General features: G+C 33.8%; 1 protein-coding gene and 1 long non-coding RNA gene across 2 annotated transcripts; both read left to right on the top strand.

Moving 5' to 3' along the window:
- Nucleotides 1–7,994: 7,994 nt before the first annotated feature.
- On the top strand, nucleotides 7,995–9,284 carry LOC131299722 (replication protein A 70 kDa DNA-binding subunit D-like). The gene is made up of 6 exons (XM_058325300.1): nucleotides 7,995–8,118; nucleotides 8,384–8,458; nucleotides 8,553–8,704; nucleotides 8,785–9,058; nucleotides 9,144–9,234; nucleotides 9,281–9,284. Exons 1-6 carry the CDS (start codon nucleotides 8,004–8,006, stop codon nucleotides 9,282–9,284), a joined length of 711 nt encoding a protein of 236 aa, XP_058181283.1. The 5' UTR covers nucleotides 7,995–8,003.
- A 401-nt stretch (nucleotides 9,285–9,685) lies between these two features.
- LOC131300794 (uncharacterized) lies at nucleotides 9,686–10,687 on the top strand. Its single transcript, XR_009191072.1, has 4 exons — nucleotides 9,686–10,047; nucleotides 10,145–10,265; nucleotides 10,473–10,557; nucleotides 10,659–10,687. It is a non-coding gene; the product is annotated as an uncharacterized LOC131300794 (long non-coding RNA).
- Nucleotides 10,688–21,060: the final 10,373 nt, after the last annotated feature.

The following is a 21,060-nucleotide window of genomic DNA, read 5'->3' on the forward strand; positions in this document are numbered from 1 at the left end:
ATATTTTAATAGATAATAGGTTAAATAGATAGTATCTGTAACGCCCCGATTTTTCAAGAATTTTTGGAAGCATTAACCCAAAAATACACTGAATTTTACAAACTATTAGGCCCCTATTTATCCTTATACAAAAATTACAATTTCAAAATAATACAAAAATCTATGTATATTTAACAAAAGCAACTCCAGAGCGACTTTAGTTTTGACACGGAATTCCAAGCAACGTTGGCCCAGACTCCGTTCTAGGGATTCCACCTGTATCAACTGCTCCACTGTGGAATCCTGCACACTCTGGCAAATTGAACGCCGAAGCAAACGATTTGCCAGGATACAAACGTATTCTGAGTGATAATTCACTAAGTAGAAATCCTAAAACCCAATATCACAATATGCAGATCAACAATATAATAATTCATAATACACCGAAGGTACAACATAATAACACATCGTCTTTTTCTTTACTATCCATCATCTTACATGTAATCTAAGGATTCTCTCCGCGAGATCCTTTCCTCCCACATCCACTAACTACAATCGTCTCATGGGTCCACCATTCCTCTTGCTTATCCTGCACCAGGGTCCTAGGTGAGCTCACCTAAGTTATGTACCGAGCATGTTCTCACTTAAGATCATAACAGGAGGATCGAGTCATCCCATGACGTATCGTATATTAGGGTCGGACATCCACTACCCCACGCTAACTATAACCGTCTCATGGGACCCATTCTCTTCCTCGAAGAGAAACTTCCCATGACGTATCATACATTAGCATCTCACTAACTATAACCGTCTCATGGGACTCATTCTCTTCCTCGAAGAGAAACTTCCCATGACGTATCATACATTAGTGTCACAGCACCGGGCCCCTCAGGTAACCCATTTCAACACAGGGCCCCATAGGTTACCTTTGTCATCGCCATGGCTCAATTCACAATCCACACAGTACTCACACTTTCAACACTTTATCATTTTCCATTTACTTATCATCGTCTACATGATTCACTACTCGTAACCACCCTGGGAACCTATTTGTCCAATCTACAACCATAACAAAATACCACACGGTTCAATATTTCAACTAAAAGTACTAACATGCTAACAACACATAACCATGCAATAAAATTTATCCTGCCATAGAATTAATCATGCGAGTAACAAAATAATATTCAGTCAAATAATTAATTACTACACTTAAAATTAAGTCTATTTCTCTCATTTAGAAATTTAATAAAACATTTCTACTATTTAAACATTTTCTTTAACTCTCATATTATTTATAGATTTTACAAACTAATTTTTTTATTAAAAAATACTTATTGCTAAATTTAGTATTTACTAACTATATTAAATATTAATATGAGATTTTTATAACAACAAAATTATGAGAGGCTATTCTAGTCAATATTTATTATAGTTAAAGATTAACTAATATATAATCTAAAATATTTCTTGTTTACAATTTAAATAAATTTTTACTAGTAAAATATTCTTGTGAATATTTCATAAACATTTATTTACCCCAATAATTTATTAAACACGTAAACGTCCACTCAAATACAAATCAACAATGCATCATCAATAATAATTTCACAATCAAACACTTGCTAAACGATCATAAATTTTCACAGGGTATAATACTAATCATTCTAGCACAACCGAACTGAATTTTAATATAAACAGGACTAAAAATAAATTAACAATTTAACAGCAGATCATCATCTTCAATAAACTTTAAATCTAAGTAACTCCATTAAAATGCAGATAAAGGTTTCGGGTTTCCGAAAAACTATCTCAAAAGCGATTCTAAGTTCGAATAAGTGTTATACGGTGTCCGTAGATCGCCGTGGTGGTTCTGAAATCTTGAGGCAGCGTCCGGCGGCACTCCAACAAGGCCCGCAGCGGCGATGTGCCCACGAAACTCACGGTGTGCACACACCTACGGTCACACAACTCTCTCTCTCTCTCTCTCTCTTTATTCTAGACTCAACAATAGAATTGAGAGTGAAATAATATACTGGCGTTCAATTTTCGAATTTATGTGGGTATGTATAATAAGAGAGAATAAGATAGCAAGAAGGTGAGAGGATAAGTGTAAAAGTGGTGGAATGAGGAAGGAGAGTGATACTAATAACGATAAAAAGATAGGGGACAAGTGCCACATTTGGGGGGTTTTCAATTCTAATGTATGTGGACGCATGTATGTACAGGGTGAGAATGTATCTGGACGCTTTTATGTATAGGATGAGAGAGAGAAGTGGAGAGTTAGTTTGAATAAAGTTCTACTTAGGGTTTAGATAGGAAAGATAATAGATGAATATGAATCACTGATTCCCTGTATATCTAAAGTTTAAATACATATCTTATACAATAGTGCAAATAATATCAATTGTACACATAATAATATATTTTAATTATTCAATCTAATTAATTATTGAATTAGGAATTTAACAATATAAATTTGTATTTAAAAAAATTGGGTCAAAAATCCGAGTCGTTACAGTATTGATGTAGTGTTGGAAGAAATGTGAATAGGTAAAATAAAAATATGTACTATGCACTAGTTTTTTTAACTAAACACTGATGTACTTGCTCTAACCCTTCATCTCAAGTTTCCATCTCTCGCCCCATCATCGGAGACATTTTGATCTTCTATTTCTCGCGTTGGGAAAAGTATTTTGGCCTTGGAAGATGGTGAAATTGCTGCAGAGGATGTAATTCTTTTATTGGAAGTAGGCACAGTGAGAGTCATGATCCAGCTATAGATGCTGAGATTTGCTACTAGGGGTACCAAAAGTTTAAATGCTCAAACATTGGAACAAAATTAAAATGCAAAATTAAAAACTCAAAAGAAAATTATAAATAATTTGCTTCAAACTTCAGAAAAGTAAATGGAGCCCTCCTTTTCCCCCCCCCCCCCCCCCCCCCCCCCCTTTCCCACATTACCCCCGTCTCTCTCTCTTCTTTCTTTACAGTTTGCTCTTTTCTTTGCTTTTTTTCCTTTTTTTTCAGTTTGGTTTTTTTTTTTCATTTTATTTCATTTTCTTTCTCTCCAGTTTGAATTTTTTTTCTCTTTAATAATAGGTTCAAGTATAATTGTAGGCTTTGTAAAGTAATTGAGAGAAAAAAAAAGTGTTTCAATTGATCATGTTTATCCGCCTATTTTATTTTTCTTTTTTTGTCCTTTATAGATTAAAAAATATAGTTACGAAAAGAAGTGTTTCAATTTTCAATCTGTTTGAACCAGTGCAAAGATGTTATTTTTCTGATCATTTCATCCTAAATCGTCGTAATAAATTTTTTGCTTCAAGGCCTTTCAATGGACACCCTAAGAGAGTCTTGAAACTAAATAATGAGTCTTAGGGTGTTTGTTGAAAGACCTTAAACCAAAAAATTCATTATAACCATTTAAAATAAAATAATAAAAAAAACGATATTTGCTCTGATTTAACTGAATTGAAAATTAAAGCACTTAATTTTTGAATTATATTTTTAAATATACAAATGGTGTATTTATAGAAATTAAATAAATAAGATATAAGTAATTAAATAAAAAAATAAATTAAAAGGTAGGGGGGCCCGAGGGCTCTGCTGTCCCCATTGGCTCAGTAGCCCATACGAAGCCCCTAAAACGTTTCCGTTTTAGTTTTAAAAAAAAAATAGAAACCAGCAATTTGCAATCATATGGAGTAGAAACGTGATTTGAAGAAACATACTACTGAATCAGTTAAGAGGATCTATGTTAAATAATGGTTAACAAATTTATTAAATTGTACTATAGTTAAAAAAAAAGTAATCCTAAATATAATATTTGTATTCTGGATTAGTATGTCGTTTGCAAAATACATTTCGTAATTAGTTCCTGAACACTAATTGTAATCTTAATAAATTTTTTGCTTTATGGCCTTTCAACGAGCACCCTAAGACTCATTATTTAGTTTAAGGACTCTCTTAGGGTATTCATTGAAAGGCCTTGAAGCCAAAAATTTATTACGACCATTTAGGATGAAATGATCAGAAAAATAACATCTTTGCACTGGTTCAAACGGATTGAAAATTGAAATACTTATTTTCGTAACTATATGTTTTAATCTATAAAGGACAAAAAAAGAAAAAGAAAACAGTCGGATAAACATGATCAATTGAAACACTTTTTTTTCTCTCAATTACTTTACAAAGTCTAGAATTAGACTTGAACCTATTATTAAAGAGAAAAAAAATCAAACTGGAAAGAAAGAAAAGGAAATAAAATGGGGAAAAAAAAACCAAACTGGAAATAAAAGGAAAAAAGAAAAGAAAAGAGCAAACTGTAAAAAAAGAGAGAAAGAAAAGGGAGAGAGAGAGAGGCGGGGGTACTTTGGGAAAAGGGAGGTGGGGCCGGGGGGTGTGTCAGGGGGGAATAGCAATTTACAGTAAATATTACACTGCCGACAAAGTAAAAATTTAAAATATACAACCCAACCACCTATTAAAATTAAAAATGGACATTCTTTCAAATCACATAAGTCACCTATAATTGTGGTTGCACTGAACTTAGTTATAATTTTCATTTCAATGTCCAAATTTGATGGAATAGAAAGTCCAAATTTATTCCCTTAAATTGAAATGGGGGTGGGGGTGGGGGTGGGGGTGGGGGTGGGGGTGGGGCGGCATTCCATTGGTTCGAAGCCCAAAATCAAAGCCATATATAAATGCACTTCCATGTTGAAAATTTAACTTGACTTTGGGCCTTATATGGAGTGCAAACTTAATCAAAACTTGTTACATTGGTAGGAAATAAACATATGTCATTAGCAAAATTAGGGGTGAGCAAAAAATCCGTCAAACCGTGAATCCAGTCCAAACAAATCCAAACCGAATGGTTTGGTTAGGTTTTTTAGTAGTGTGGTTTGGTTTCGGTTTAAAAAATTTAGAAACCGCATTAAATGTTTTGGTCTGTGGATTTACGTTAATAGTTTCAGTTCCAATCCAATCCGATCCGTATATAGATATAATCTATATAATATGGAAGAGCGGAACATATTTTTCACCGTTGGATTGGTACATAAATTTCAACCGTTGGATGAGAAATCCTTGGAAATTAGTCACTAATTTAAATGCCTTTCTATTATTAGTCACTAATTTAAATATCCTAATCTCCCAGTTTATTTAAATAGCGACACATTTATATATTGATAGATTCCCATTAATATCCTAATCAATCAGAAGGAATGATCCGGTCAAATTATAAAGTAGTAATCTTACTTAAGGAAATCAATTACTATAAATCATAACCCTTTATTCATTTCCATTCTAATACCCCGGCAATAAACAGTTTCCCAGTTATTCATTTCCTATACGGCAATGCAAAGTGGGCAAGGCAAAGTTGAAAATGGCAACAATTGCTATTCTATTCCTAAACCATAAATTGGCAAACATTAAAAACGGCACCAATTGCAAACCATAAATTGGCACTTTATAATTTATGGTAAGAAGGCAAACCAAAGTGCCAATCAAAGGCAATTCAAAATTTAGGCAATAATTGCTATTCTGTTCCTAAACCAATATACGGATTTGTATTATAGATTGTTTTGTATTTCATTGTTTTACTCTCTCCCTCTCTCCTTCCCCATCCCCTCACTCGGCTTCCGAAACGGCAAAATAAGAATTGAGGTGTGTGTATTTCATTGTTTTCTTTCGATTTACCCCGAACACACGGTTCTATGTTGCTTCCCTTTTTTCCAGTTTTTTTTTTTTTTTTGGAATAGATTTTTTTCGACTACAATTATACAGTTTTGTATTTCATTCATTTATTTCCAGTTCTTAGTTTCATATTGAGCACATATACGATTATGCATCTCCATTGCCGATCCCATTGCGAGGCTAAGGAAAAGCCATTTTCGACTACAATTATTCATTTGAACCGTCGGTTAGTTTGGTTTAGAAGAAGTAGATTCTTTTTTTGTATTTCACGAATTTTTTTTTTTTTGGGATCAAATTTTAGGAGGAGGACACTGAGTGTAGTTCTTGGTTTCATATTGAGCATATATACGATTATGCATCTCCATTACGATTATATATAAATGCCTTTCTTTTATTAGTCACTAATTTCAATCAGTTTAAATATCCTAATCTCCCAGTTTATTTAAATAGCTACACATTTATATATTGATAGATTCCCATTAATATCCTAATCAATCAGAAGGAATGATCCGGTCAAACTATAAAGTAGTAATCTTACTTAAGGAAATCAATTACGGATTCATTAAAGGAATTATTGATTCATTAGTTCTCACGAGATAATTATTGATAGATTCCCCTTAAAGAGAAAACAGATCCTTAATTAGATTATCCTTAAACTGACAGGGTGGTTTTTGAATCCCTAAATTGTCTCCTATATTTTGGACCCTAGGATCGGTACACATTTTTCCGATGGCTGAGATTACATGGTAGGAGGGCTAACGCTATATTTGGAAAGGATGATACAAATATAATTCCTACCTTCTATATATGTAAACGGCAATTAGCAATTAGCAATTAGTTGTATGATACAAAGAATGATACAATGATTTTTTTGGGCATTCCCACGTGCGGGATTTTGGAAACGGCAATTAGCTGTATATGTATTTCATTGATTGGCCAATGGATTTAATTGATTGATTATAGGATTTTGGAAACGGCAATGGATTGGTCATCGAATGAAAGCATGGGAATGAAACAAATATAGGACTTAATTGATTGATTGATTTCAGTCATCAGCTAAGGAAACAATTAATTGATTGATTTCAACATGAATAATTATATCATTTAAACCCTTAAAATCAAAAATCTTAATTTCAAACTAATTCTGTTTCCTTATTTCCCTAATCAATTTCATTCCCTAATCCTAATATGACTCTTAATCTAAATCCCATGATTTCCAGTCTAATAGCATGATTTACGTTTTCCAAATATACGAGTTCCTTTCTTCGATCTCTTCCTCTTCTCCAACAGATTAACCATTTTCCTCCTTCAAAACACAAACTCAAGCAAATTAACAATTTTCCTCTTCTCCAACAGATTAACCATTTTTCTCCAGCAAATTAACCATTTACCTCTTTTCCAGCAGATTACCAGGTTTTGTTTCCTCTCTCTCCCCCTCTCTCACTCTCCCTCTCTACCTCTTAAAAATTCACTCTCCTTCTCTACCTCTTAGCCCTTCTCTTCTTTTTCTCTTTTTTTTTTGCGCATATATTGTTGGTTCATCAATCAGCAAATATATATTTAGAGAAATTTTGCGTCGAGCTTAAATTCGAGGTGCTACTACTGTTTTTTTTTTTCTTGGAGGGTTTTCTTTTTAATCTTTGTTTTGATCATAAATTTTTTATTTAGAAGGAGGAACACAGTTATGTCAATCCTTTTTTTTTTTACTAATGTAGTTACCCATCTTCATTTTTTTGGTGTCCCGTTTGCAAGATGAGTAATGCGAATGAAATTAATATGCAAATTGACTCAGTTGAAGAGCCAAATATGCAAATTGAACAACCAAATGGTAAGACTTCTAAACTGCGTTTTTTACTCCACTAACAATACTGACTTTCTTTTGTTTACATATATAGATGAAGGAAGCGTTTGTCGGCATGAGAGTGCTGGCAAAGAAGATAAAGAAAAAAATGGTATGCATTTATAGTAATTTGCAGTTGAGTTTTTGTTTCCCGTTTACATGATAAAAAAAAGGGTCTACATTTTAATGGTATGCATTAAAATGCTACCAGTGAGCGTAGTCGAGACGAATGAGGATGCTCATGCGTTTGTGGAAGATCAAAACATGGAAAATGACCCACCAATTGGTAAGACTTCTAATTACAAATACTAAATTTGAAAAACTTGACTGTATTTTAAACTGCACTTTTTAATATTCTAACAATACATACTTTCTTTTTCTTTTGTTTATATGTACAGATGAAGGAATAAGCCACCTGCATGAGAGTGCTCACGAGTTTGGTATGCATTTAGTGTAATAATCGAGTTTAGTATGTCCCGTTTACATGATAAAATGTGAGAATGATATTAATATGATTCCAGTGGCTGAAAGAGTTGAGATGCATGTGGATGCTCAAGTACCAATGGAAGAGCATAATAGAGAAGCAGGCCCACCAAAGGGTGAGCAAATATATGTGTAAATCTTATAAATTGCGGTTTTAAGTTTGCTAACATAAAAGAGTTTCTTATTTATATAATATAGATGAAATAATAAAGGTGTCACACATGTCTAAAATGGTTGGCTTGCATGACAATGCTCAAGAACCAAATGAAGAGATAAATGTTGAATTCAACCTACCTAATGGTATGCATGCAGTAGCTTTTATTTTTAAAAATCTTGAAATATACTTAGCCAACCAAAATAATCAAAAGAAATTGCACTTAGGTGAAGTAGTCCAACATCAAGGGGATGCAAAAAGCGTAGTTGAAGTGTCAAATGTACATGTGAACTGCACAACTGGTAAGCACTCCTAATTTGTGTTGGAGTTTGAGCTTTATAGAGATATCAATCGATTTATCTTATATACTTTGTTAAATCTTTAATTCTCATATAGGTGATATAATGGACGTCCCTTATCCTTATTTTACTGATTTACGCCAAAATGGATATTTATGGAGAGTAAAAGCTCGATTGGTAAGGATGGTAGAAGTGATTAATCCGCTTCTACCTTCCGTGACGCTCAGATTGATCTTACTTGATGAACAGGTAAACAATTTTCCAAACAAAATTAATGATTATTAAATATCAAAATTGAATGTGTGTAATTTTTTTTTTTCAAATTACAGGGTCATGCCATGGAGGCCATTGTATGGCCCGAAGAAGTAGCCTACTTTAAAGAACATCTTTACGAGGGTAGGGTCTACTTTTTAAAATCTGTGGAGATTATGGAAGCTGATGAAAAGTTTAAATTAGTCCCGTACTGCTTCAAGATGTCTTTCACCGATGACACAAGGGTAGAACACTACATGTTCAAATGTGATAGAATCCCTCTTCATTGGGATTTCAATATAAAATTACGAGACATCCACCATTTCACCAACAAGTATGAGCAATTGATAGGTACGTTCCTAGATGTCGTCCACTAATTTTTGACTTCAATATATTACATAGATTTTTTTAATATCTCTTTTTATATATTATGCAGATGTGGTTGGATTGGTTGTTAACGTCACAGAATGTCGAATTGCTGGAAAACGAAATTCTAGGGTTAGAGATGTGGTGTTGCTTGACCCAAGGTATAGTGACTTATTTTTCCATAACATATATTCATACAATTTAAAGTTAATCTTTGTTTTCTATTTCAAAAACTGTATGACGTTTGTTCGACTTTCTTTATGGAATGAAATAGTAACAAGAGAAGGGACGCGTATGCTTGATGATCTGAATAGTAATAATATTTTATTTGCTACGGGATTGAAGGTCGAAGACTTTGATGGTAATACTACTCTCAACCTTTTTAAACATTTTTTCCCATAAACCTAATCTAATAATTTAAATATTTTATCTTCTAGGTCCGTACCTTACCACTTGCATGAAGAGCAAACTATATGTGAACCACTCATTTCGTATTGATGGCATTCCTAAATGGTAAGTTGAGAAAAATGGAAAATTGTTTATAGATCGAGATGGATATTATTTATTCGTTTAATTGTTCTAAACAAATTACGTGCTAATCTAGGTTCCACGATAACAAAGATGCACAAAGGTTGGTAGCATGGAATCGCACATGTGGATTCTCAATTCCACAGGCGCTAATAATATCAAATGCTAAGAGAGTTCAACTAAAACAATTTGTGTCCATGCCCAATGTAAGATTTTTTCATATTTGAAAAATGGTTAATATTTTCTTCCCATTATATAGAAATTCAGTTGGAATTTGTGAATTTGTTTCCATAGGTGCAACATTATCGCATATTAGGCCGCATTGAGAAAATATACAAAGAACACATATGGATTTATAAATGCAAGACGTGCTTTAGGGAAGTTGAAAATCAATACGGTTGGTTTGTCTGTAGTCAATGCGGAGAAGATGTGGAAACAGCAGCCAGGTTTTTTTAAAATAACAGTACTTCAACTCAATCATGCATTTTATGCGTTTATTTTTAAGTCAACTTATATCTACAATTTATTTGTAATACATTTTAGGTATAATGTAAAGATGGTTGTGAAAGACTCCACTGGCTCAATGGAGCTCTTGGTGAAGGACACAAAGGCAGAATTTATCTTGCGATGTGTACCATCCGATTTGAAGAAGTTAATGTTAAAGGTAAAGGCAAGATAAAAAATTAATGTGATGCTCTGTCTATAAAATATAGCTATACTTTATAGAATGAAATAATCAGATGGTAAACATCGCAAGAAACCCAATTAATGTGATGCTCTGTTTTGTCAGGAAAATGGAGTGCAAATACTTAAAAAATATCTTGAGCAATTTTATGGATGTGCATATGTGTTTATTATTCCTGCTCCACAGCTTATGTACCATGAACATTGTGCCTCTGTGGTAACCTTCGTGTTAAAAGTTGATTGGTCAGAAGAATGTTTGCACATTTCCAAAGGTACTAAGTTGTTCTTCTCTTTCCATTCTCACACCTAAATTCTACATAAATTGGTTTATAAATTATGATAAATCTAATAATTCTCGATATTCTTTATGCAGAAATGTCGAGGACTGGCAAAGAACCAATGAGATTATCGTGAAAACATCGTGGTTAAAGCATTGTGGAATGGTCCAATAACATTTTAGTCAATTTAACTTTATTGGATTTTTATTACGCGTGTTGAGTGATTTATGAATTTTCAACAAATTTTACCTATGCTTTGCTTATTTTATTTTATGTGAATTTACTTTGCTTCTGTCCATTTTGTTATGAAACAATACTTTAAATTGTGCAGATTAAGTAAAAAAAATTGAAACATAATTTTAAGATCACGACATCGGTCTATAACTTAAAATGGTTACTCTTTTTAGTGCCAATAAACATATAAGGAGTTTGTTCTGTGTGTTTTAGTTGGTTGAATGTGTTCAATATATATTTGCGTGTACTGAATGTTCGAGCCGTGCCTTCAGGCACGGGCATTCGCTAGTATATATACATATAACTCATTTAATTTAGATACACAAAGTATACATGAAAGTTATAGTCAACTAATTTTCTAAATTAATAATTTATTCAATCCACCGTCTTATTCATTATTCATTTACTACCAAAATTAAGTATAAATTTTTATATATCACAACTCATTCCTATAATCTCAAAAGCACATAGTATATAGATATATAATGCTCCATTTAGTGAATATTGATTCCACGGCTCAATTAATTCCTAAATTTTTCTATAAATAAAAATCAATTCTTAGTTTATCTCTGCAATTTTGAGTACTTTAAATAGTTTACGAAGATGATATCTCAATTTCAAGTAAACCGTGGTTCGAAACCGAAACCGAACCATAGTCTAATGGTTTGGATTGGTTTGGTTCTATACTTTTTTTGGGTTGGTTTGGTTCTCCAAATATATAATCCATATGTAGTGGTTCAGTTTTTGGTTTACTATAAAACCGAACCAATTCGGTCCATGTTCACCCCTAAGCAAAATGGGATGGCTGCACCCCGAACTTGGGGTTCCTGCATGTAGTGCCCTCAATTGTGGATCTTTTAAAGTGTAAATTTTGTGATTTGAAGACACATTCGTCTTACATTTCATTCTCTAAATCATAATGGCAATCTACTTTTGTAAAATATATAAACCGTATTCGATTATGCGGCTATCAATACCCTATCAATTTGATTTTTTGCATAAATGATTTACTCAATATTTTTGACGAAATAAACAGTTTAGATAACAAATAAAAGATTATAGAAGACCCACAATTGAAGGCACTACTATGAGCAGGGCTGGACCGAAGTGTAACGCCCTGACTTTTCGGAAGCAAAATAAATGATTCTTTAGAAAAAATTTGCTAAATAAATATAATTTTTTTAAATAAAGGTTTAGCTATTACAATCTCAAGATAAATTTACTGAATCAAAATACATTAACTTTCAGAGCTGACTCTAGGCTTGACACAAATCCCAAGCATACTCGATCTTCGTTCCTGATATTCTTTCCGTGTCGAACTGCGCCATCATTGGATCCCCTTCATTGAATCATGCGCCCTCTGGCAAATTGATCGCCGAAGCAAACGATTTGCCAGGATACAGAAGTATCCGTGAGTGATAAATCACCCAATAGAATAATCCAACCCAACCACCTCTCTTACTTTATAGATAGCAAACAACAGGATAATAGTAATGCGAAAAAGTAAAACAGAGCTTTTTCCATATAAACCAGTTATTACTATCCATTAACCTAATTTGAAATCTAAGATCTCTCCACGAGATCTTTCCTCCCCCAAGCGCTAGCCATGTTTGGTCCCATGAGATCACTTCCCTTTGCTGTCGCAGATACACCTCAGTTATGTACCGAGTGTGTACCCCAATAACTACAACTAGGGGAAAGCTTATCATGTTTGAATCACAACTAGGGTTCGCCTATCTTATACACCACTTCACAAATCACTTCACAATCATCACTGGACACACGCCAGTCTATTAATTCATCACTGGACACTCGCCAGGTTTTATCATCAGAAAATATCACTGGATCACCGCCAGGTTTTATCATCAGAATCATCGCTGGACAACCGCCAGGTTTTATCATTAGAAAATATCACTGGATCATCGTCAAGTTTTATCATCACAAAAATCGCTGGACCACCGCCAAGTTTTATCATCACAATCATCGCTGGACAACCGCCAGGTTATATTATCAGAAAATATCACTAGACCACCGCCAGGTTTTATCATCATAAACATCGCTGGACCACCGCCAGGTTTTATCATCGCAAAACATCATTGACCAACCGTCAGGTTTTATCATCACAAAACATCACTGACCAACCGTCAGGTTTTATCATCGCAAAACGTCACTGACCAACCGTCAGGTTTTACTGTTACAAAATATCGCTGGACCTTTGCCAGGTTTTATCATCAGAAAATATCACTAGACCACCGCCAGGTTTTATCAAAACATCAATGGACTACCCGCCAGGTTTTAAATCATCACTGGACTCCCGCCAGTTTCAATTCATCACTGGGCTTACTTTGCCAGTTCCAAATCAAATTCATCACCTCATCACTGGGCTTACTTTGCCAGTTTCAAACCATCAAATCCAACTCATCACATCTCAAAATCCCGCCTGCAGGCATTCTAAAGAAAACAAAACTTTCCAATTCATCTATTACCTAGCATCGTCTAAGTGAACTCTATTCGCATACTACCTCATGTCTCTAGGGTCCAATCTAGCATTCAATCAAGCAATGGTGTAACATACAATTAATCTAATAATAAACAAAACAATCAGTAAGTAACGTAATCACGCATCTTTTTATGAATGAGTCGTTGCCTTTAATCTCGTGTGGACAAGATGATAATAAGTAAGAACTTTTTTAAAAAAATTTTAAAAAAATATTTTTCTAGGTTCTCATTAATTATTTCTAAGTAATTAGATTAATTAAAAACTAATTTAATACATTAATTAGGTAAAAATATTAAAATAATTAACGTGACCTGATTAAGAGTCTGAGAGGTCCTATGCAACCAGTTGAGTATCAAAAGTTGGGTTCGGAGGGTCGCGGAATTAATTTAAATAAAGACGTTAAATAAAGTGGCCGAAAGTGAAGTAAATAGATAATAAATAATCTAATATATAAAATATGTTGAGATTAACAAATTTTCTAATAATATGGTTAATAAGGTCGTAAGGGAATTTTGATTGAAAACACTAATAAAATAACAATAAATAGTAAATTAAATAAAATATATATTAAATTAACAAGATATCATCTTTGAGATGCAAAGAGTCTAGAAAAAAATAATTTGGGTGTTAAAACATTGTTTGGAAGGTCGCAAAGATTTTTTGTTTGTAAACTTTGATAGATAACTAATAAATAATTTAATAAATAGATAATTAAATAAAAAAATATGATCTTAACAAATTATGGTCTTTGAGGTGTGAAAAGTCTAGAAAAATAGTCTGGGTGTCAAAAATGAGGTTTGGAAAGTCGTAAAGTTGTTTTGAAACATCTAAAATTAATAAATAGGAGTATTATTAATTTAAAAACTTTTATTAATCAACTCAATCTACCAGATAAATTAAACTGATATAATTAATACGTTTTATACTAAGATGATGTTATATTGTAAGAAAATAATATCAAGTCAGTAGTTGTTTATAATATTAATATCAAAAGGATTTTAAAATAAATATCATAAGGGTCATCTTATTCGTAAATAATTACAAATAAAGTGTCGGGCTCAAAAATAATATCAAATTAGTGAATACGGCAGAAAACGTGCATTGAACTATATTTTTTCTGTTCGGAACATAGGGTTAAGCATATAAACACTTAATATACTTAGAGAAGATGTTGGATAGGATTATAATACCTTGAATCGGATCGAATTGATTTAAAAACGAATCTTGAATTTTGGGAAAGAAGACTTCGGGTTCTTTGATCGGGAGACTTTGGGATCGGATTAAGGCTTGTTTGGGGATGCTCTGGGTTATAAGAGGTGATCAGAATGGTTGAATTGAGTTTCGGTTGGGCGTAGCTATGAAACCCACTTTCTCTCTCTTTCTTTCTCTCTCTAAAACTCCATTGATTGGAGCTTGGGTTTCTTCTGTTTTTCTCTTCTTTTCCGGTCGGTGGAGTGTGAGAAATATCGTGGTTTTTTCTTGGGTCAATGGGGTGGGGTATTTATAGGAGAATTTTGGTAGAAGAGGATAAGAGTGAATTTAATGGGGTTGGGTTCATAGGATTTGGAATAGACGAATTGGGCTTGATTTTAGGGTTAGGGAGGAAGTAGAGACTGAGTAGGAGACGGAAGGAGTTTGAGGTGAGGAATGAGAAGGAGTGTGCATGCATAATTGTATTTAAAAAAAAAAGAATTGCGTTAAGAAAAATAATTCTAATAATATTATATTTAGGAAAAAAAAATTGGATCAAAAATCCGGGTCGTTACACAAAGTGGGGGCACGTGCGTGCCCCCACTAGAACGCGTGCCCCCGCTCAAAATTAAAATATTTTTTGGGCATAAATTAACATAATTATGAAAGTGTGCTAATATATAAATATACACACTTGCATATATCTCGAAAAAAACACATACAAAATTAGTTTTATGTTCAAATTTCATCATATGGTGTATTTATACTTATTGCTTTACGAGCTATTTGTCTATTTGGAGCTATTCTTTCTTGATTCTCTTTATTTTTAACAGTCGGGAAGAAATATTGTAAAACAAAGTCATTAACAAAACTAACTCGATCATTCTAAAACTTGTTGATATTCATTTAAAACATACTTTAAAAATTTTGTATGAGATTTTGTGCTCATTTTTACCTAATTTAACTTAAAGTACGCGTTATAAACTTGTCTAGTTAGTAATACATGCCTTAATTTTGTACGATCTTATTGTGGTTGACTACAAAAATAAAATTTTGCCATTATGATTAAAATTAACAGGCCAAGTGTCCCACTACACTATATTTCTGGATCCGCCTCTGACTACTAGTGTGGTACTTTGGGGCATTACGAGAACCCCAAATCACCCGCACCGCACCCCAAAGGGTGTGTTCGCCCTTGGTATAAGAACTTCAAAAAGTCAAGCCAAATGTAACCATAATCCACTGATAACCAGTAACCACCACTTGACTAGTTTAATACCATGGATTTTGGCCGGAGAGGTGTGGAGAAACTACCATTCTTATTTTGTAATTTTATGTAATTAAAGACACATGTTTTTATTTGCGAATATTTATCTTTGTACTCCAACTTTTATATATTTTATTATTGATTTCATAGGGTGACGAGAAATTCCTACAAGGTCCACTACTTTAGACTCACAGACAAAATTATGAATGCGAAAAAAATTCCTACATGTTTAACATTTTGTCGTGGGATTAATCGTTCGTCTCGTTGAGGGAACAAAAAAAGTATAAATATTTGGACCGAATAATATTTTGAGAAATAATCATTTTTTAGTGTAAAAAGTTACTTTTTTTGGGTGCTAAAATGTGGTTATTTCTCAAAATACTTGGGCAAAAGTAAAAAAAAAAATTACTTTTCCGATTCTTTTCGTTGAGACAAATCAATAACCCAAAAAAATTGGCGCAAAATTAACAAATGCGAAAAAAATTCAAATAAAAACAAAATTCTCAGATTTAAGTTAAGTTCAAAAGAACACAGACAAAACACCAATATCTTTTTTTACCTTTTAAGACTTCTCTTGTTGCGACGGATAATTAATCCAAAAGAAAAGACAAAACGAAGAATCAAAACAAAAATTAATTAACAAGGTTGATAAGGTCATGTTTCCTCTAACAAGTTTCGGCAAACTTGTGTGTGGGCTCGCACCCCAGGAAAAATCAATTTCTTTTTGTTTGGAAAAGGCTTTAATTTTTCCTTTAATTTGCTCTTTTTGTATTTTTAGTTTACAAAAAGGAAAAATGTTTGTTTGAGAGTCGTCACTTGGATTTTAAAAAGGATTGTCACCCAAGAAATCATATTTGAGAAAAATGTGACTCTTTTGCCCTTGATTTGGAAAATGGCTTTGGTCTATGAAAAACAGAGAGTTTCAGGTTCGGGAGCCAGGTTACGAGAGATGAAGGGTTTTATTGCTCAACTTTTATGCAACATAAACAATTATATTTCACATCAGAAACATATATTAACAGGCATGCTTGTATATGAGCATTTAATTGCAGGAAATAACTAACAACAAACTGATTTACATTTCTGTTCCACGAAAACTCCACCCTACGGCAAAGGGGTGTGCCGTAAGGTACAGGGCCTTGTGGTTTGCAGCTTCATACAAGATTATTTAACATTCAAAATACTCTGAAACAGGCATATATGCTTATGTACTAAATGCACAATGTTATATATCAGAAGGTAATGCAAGACTAATATGTTTTGTAATTTTTAGAAATGGGTTATCATGGCATATATAATTTTTTTTGGCAAAACAACTTCAAAATGTATGACAGAAAACAGTGTTTTACTCATATGATTTCAACGAAACAGAAAAGAGAGGTTTTAGCAAAACCTGTTCCCAGGAGCATTTTTGCCGTACGGCAATAGTGTGTGCCGTATGGTAGAGGTATGTGGAATACCAACTTTTATTTCTTGAAACGTTTAAACCATTTAAGCTCAAAATTGGTATGAGGAACCAGTTTGAGTTTAGTGGTTTCCCTAGAATTTAGGAATAGAAATGCTATACCTTCTTAGAACCAAACCTCCTTTGAAAAGTTGTGGCTAGCTATTGCAAAGTCTTTTAGCATGGGCTTTGAACAAATACGTATGTAGGTTTTGGTATACTGTTCATTACAAGGTGTGAGACTTGTCTTTGAATTGTGGGTTGCTTTTGAAATGGTTTTGGATTTGGTTTTGGAAGAAGATGTTGCTTTTGAAATGGTTTTGGACTTGGTTTTGGAAGAAGATGGTGTTTGAAAGAGGTATAGAAGTGAGTACCGATTTTTTTTCAGAGCATTTTTTGAATTGTTCTGGTCAGATTTTCTCTGTCCCTCTTCTAAGAACACCTCTAGGTATTTATAGAAGTGATTTTCAAAGGGTTTGAGTGGTCTCCAAGGCTGAACCGACCTACTGCGGGGCTACAACGGCTATGGCGAGCTAGGGGTTAGGGTTTGATGGCTAGAAAAGGTTTGGTCGTTAATTTTGAAAAGGCGGCACAAGTAACAATGTGTTGTACGGTACACACGTGTACCGTACGGTGGACATATGTCTGTCGTATGGTAGAGCTGTTAATCGTTCTAACTGTGGACATGGATTTATCGTACGGTAGATAGGTAGGCCGTACGGTAGAATTGACTTTGGTTTTTTAAAGGAATATGAAAGGATTCATTCCAAAAAGGGTTAAATTCTCATTCAATGATTAAAAATGGAATTCTTATCATCATCAGGGACTTAAAAGATACCTACGGCATCCAAATTAGGGTGTCTACATTGTGGCATTTTACAAAGTTGTTTACACTAATTAACAAGTTATTGGTCAGTGAAAACAACTAAACATTTGGTAATAACTTATTAGGGCAAAGTATAGATTATCTCCCTGAGGTTTGCCCGTTTGACCGACAACCGTCCTGAATTTTACTAATGACCACATCACTTTCCCATGATTTTGGAGTAAAGTGAAACTCCTAACTCCGTTAACAGCAAAAGTAAAAAGACCTCGCTACCCTTCCCTAAATAAAGTGCAGACATCTCCCCCTGAGGTTCACTGCCATCACCATCCCATCATCTCTGGCACCTTCATAGCAACCACCAGCAGCAGCCATATCCACCTCTCTCTCTCTCTCTCTCTCTCTCTCTGCCACCAGATTCGCAAGCAACATGGGTCTGATTGAAAAAGGAGTAATTACACCCACACTGAAATTCAGTCGGTCTTTCTCAAAGTCTTCACAACATGGGTCTGATTAAATGCTTCCATTGTATACAGTGCATACCAATAAGAGTTTGGTGCTAATTTCCAGAATCAGACGGCTTTCTATTTGTAAAAGAATTTGATTTTGATTTTCAGAATTCGAGTTTGGACCAAACCAATTGATAATCTACAAACCAATAAATTGATAACCCAAAAACCACAGATTGAAAACTAAAACTGACGGCAAAACCCACAAACCCAAAAAACTATACGAACCATTTTCCGCCGTGGTCGTCGTCGAGTTTGATTTTGCCACCGTCGCCTTCTTGGAGTTCCATTTTTCTACCGTCGAGCTCATTTTCCGCCTTACCCGAGTTTGATTTTATCGTCGATTCCACTGTCATGAGTTCTATTGTGCTGTAGTTGTTGTCGGCGAGTTTGAAATTGGGTTTCTCGATGAGTCCGTGAGTTGGAGTTGGTACATAGGGGAGATGAGAGAGAGAGAGAGAGACGAGAGACCAGTGCTATGTAGGGTTTCTGGGTAGTGGGTGCCCAAATATTATGGGTTTGATTGTGGACAATTATGTGGAGAGGGTTTGGATGTGAGCAAAATGGAATTGGCAGATTGCTGGGGTGGGGAACAATTACGTGGAGTGGGTTTGGTACGAAGGAAAAGAACCAGAGCAGTGGGATTGGGTAGGGTTAAGTTTCAGCATTATTTTGGAGAAGAAGGGTAATGTCGTCTTCTTACATTAAAAGTCAACTATATTTAGTTTTTTTGTTTATGACAAGTCTCGTAAATAGCGCGTGTCTTCCGCTTTCCGTTAGTTTGGATGAAAAAACTAAAAGTAGCACTTTGCTCCAGAACCATAGGAAGATAATGTGATCATTAGTAAAATTCAGAGGGGTCATCTGTCAAACGAGAAAACCGTAGGGAAGTAATCCATACTTTGACCAACTTATTAATTACTTGAAACAATTTGACATTTTTCAACAATTTCTCACTTACATATTAATTTACAACTTATTAGTTAGTGAAAACAATCAATAATTTTTTCAGTAATAACAAAATCTTACTTATCCCTTGCGGAAAACACCCCTAAATCAACTCCAACAAAACTTAAAATATGATACTCCAAATTGATTAACGTATGGCGAACCATGTGCGTTCATTGAGCTGAGCTGAGTTGCGATTTCTATTTTTGCTTAAAAGAGAAAAAAAAAAAAGAGTCATGGAGAGCGCGAGAGAGAGAGAATTCCTAAAATCTACAGCCTCTTCCACCAATGAGGTCAAAAGTGAAGATGTCAAACCTTTTTGAAGGCTTATGTAGCAATTTGACATTTCTAGCATAGCCACTCCAATCAATATGTCAGATTTTCTTATTTATGTATATTTTCAATTTAATTTAAGTTTTGGAGAATAAAGTAATTGAAAGAAAAATTTCGACATCACATGTCACATTTGACATAGAAAGGAGATGTCAAATCACATATAAGCAATTGATATATGGGTTGAACTTGGTTTAGATGCCAATCCGTCCACTTGGCATACCATGTCACATTTGACCTCCTTAGTTGGAGATGTTTTAAGAAAAAAATTTGCACATTAAAGACGTAATAATACACATTTACTATGAGGGTGGGGTGTAGTTATGTTCCGTATATGTATTGTCTCCCTTCTTTATAAGAGCATCCGCAATGGTAATAATAAAAATCAATAACCAAAATGTGTCACGTTAGTATTTGATTATCCATTTAGTCCATAGTCAAACTTAATAACCTCTACCTTTCACATTGGTTATTTTTGTATCTCTAACAAAAAAAACCCTTACAATACACAATGCACATTTGTCCAATCACAAATGAGTTTCAATCACGTACCCAACTACATCAAATTATTTGTCTCAATGAGACGATTTCAAAACTGAAAAGTCGGTCACCGGAAACATTTTCACACGCCCTCACGGGCCGCCTAAAGAGGCTACGTGTGATATCACGCTCTTTTACTCGATTTGGCGTGTGATGAGAGTGGATCTCACGCGCAACCTCTTTAGGTGACGCGTGAGGAGGTTTACGGCGACCGACCTTTCAATTTTGAAATTGTCTAGTTGAGACGAATAATTTGGTGTGCTCTGGGTGCTTGATTGGAACTCGTTTACGAAAAATCCTAATTTGGTTATTAGTAAAAGTTGTTAAGTTTAGTTATGGAATGAGTGAAATTTGGTTATTTGCTAAAAAATTTGTAATTTTGTTTATTACATTGTAGGGTGTTTTTTGAACATTGTTGTTAAGTTTTATTATCCACATCCATTTGCTTATTACAACGTAGATAGTCTAAGTATTCTTGTCTTTATCTCAAATTTAGTTCATTTTGCCTTGATTTGTTTTGAATCCACTCATTCCACTTGATGGGTGAGACAGAAAAGTTTAGAAAAACAAAATCATACTTAAAATATATAGAAAAAGACAAAAAAAAAAAGTTGTCTATTTTAAATCGTTCATGTCATTGGTAAATTAGTATACCATAAGTTTTACAACCTTTTTACATTCGTCTCATTGGGAAAATAAATAATCTTA

Source organism: Rhododendron vialii, chromosome 9a, assembly GCF_030253575.1.
Source record: "Rhododendron vialii isolate Sample 1 chromosome 9a, ASM3025357v1".
NCBI lineage: Eukaryota > Viridiplantae > Streptophyta > Magnoliopsida > Ericales > Ericaceae > Rhododendron > Rhododendron vialii.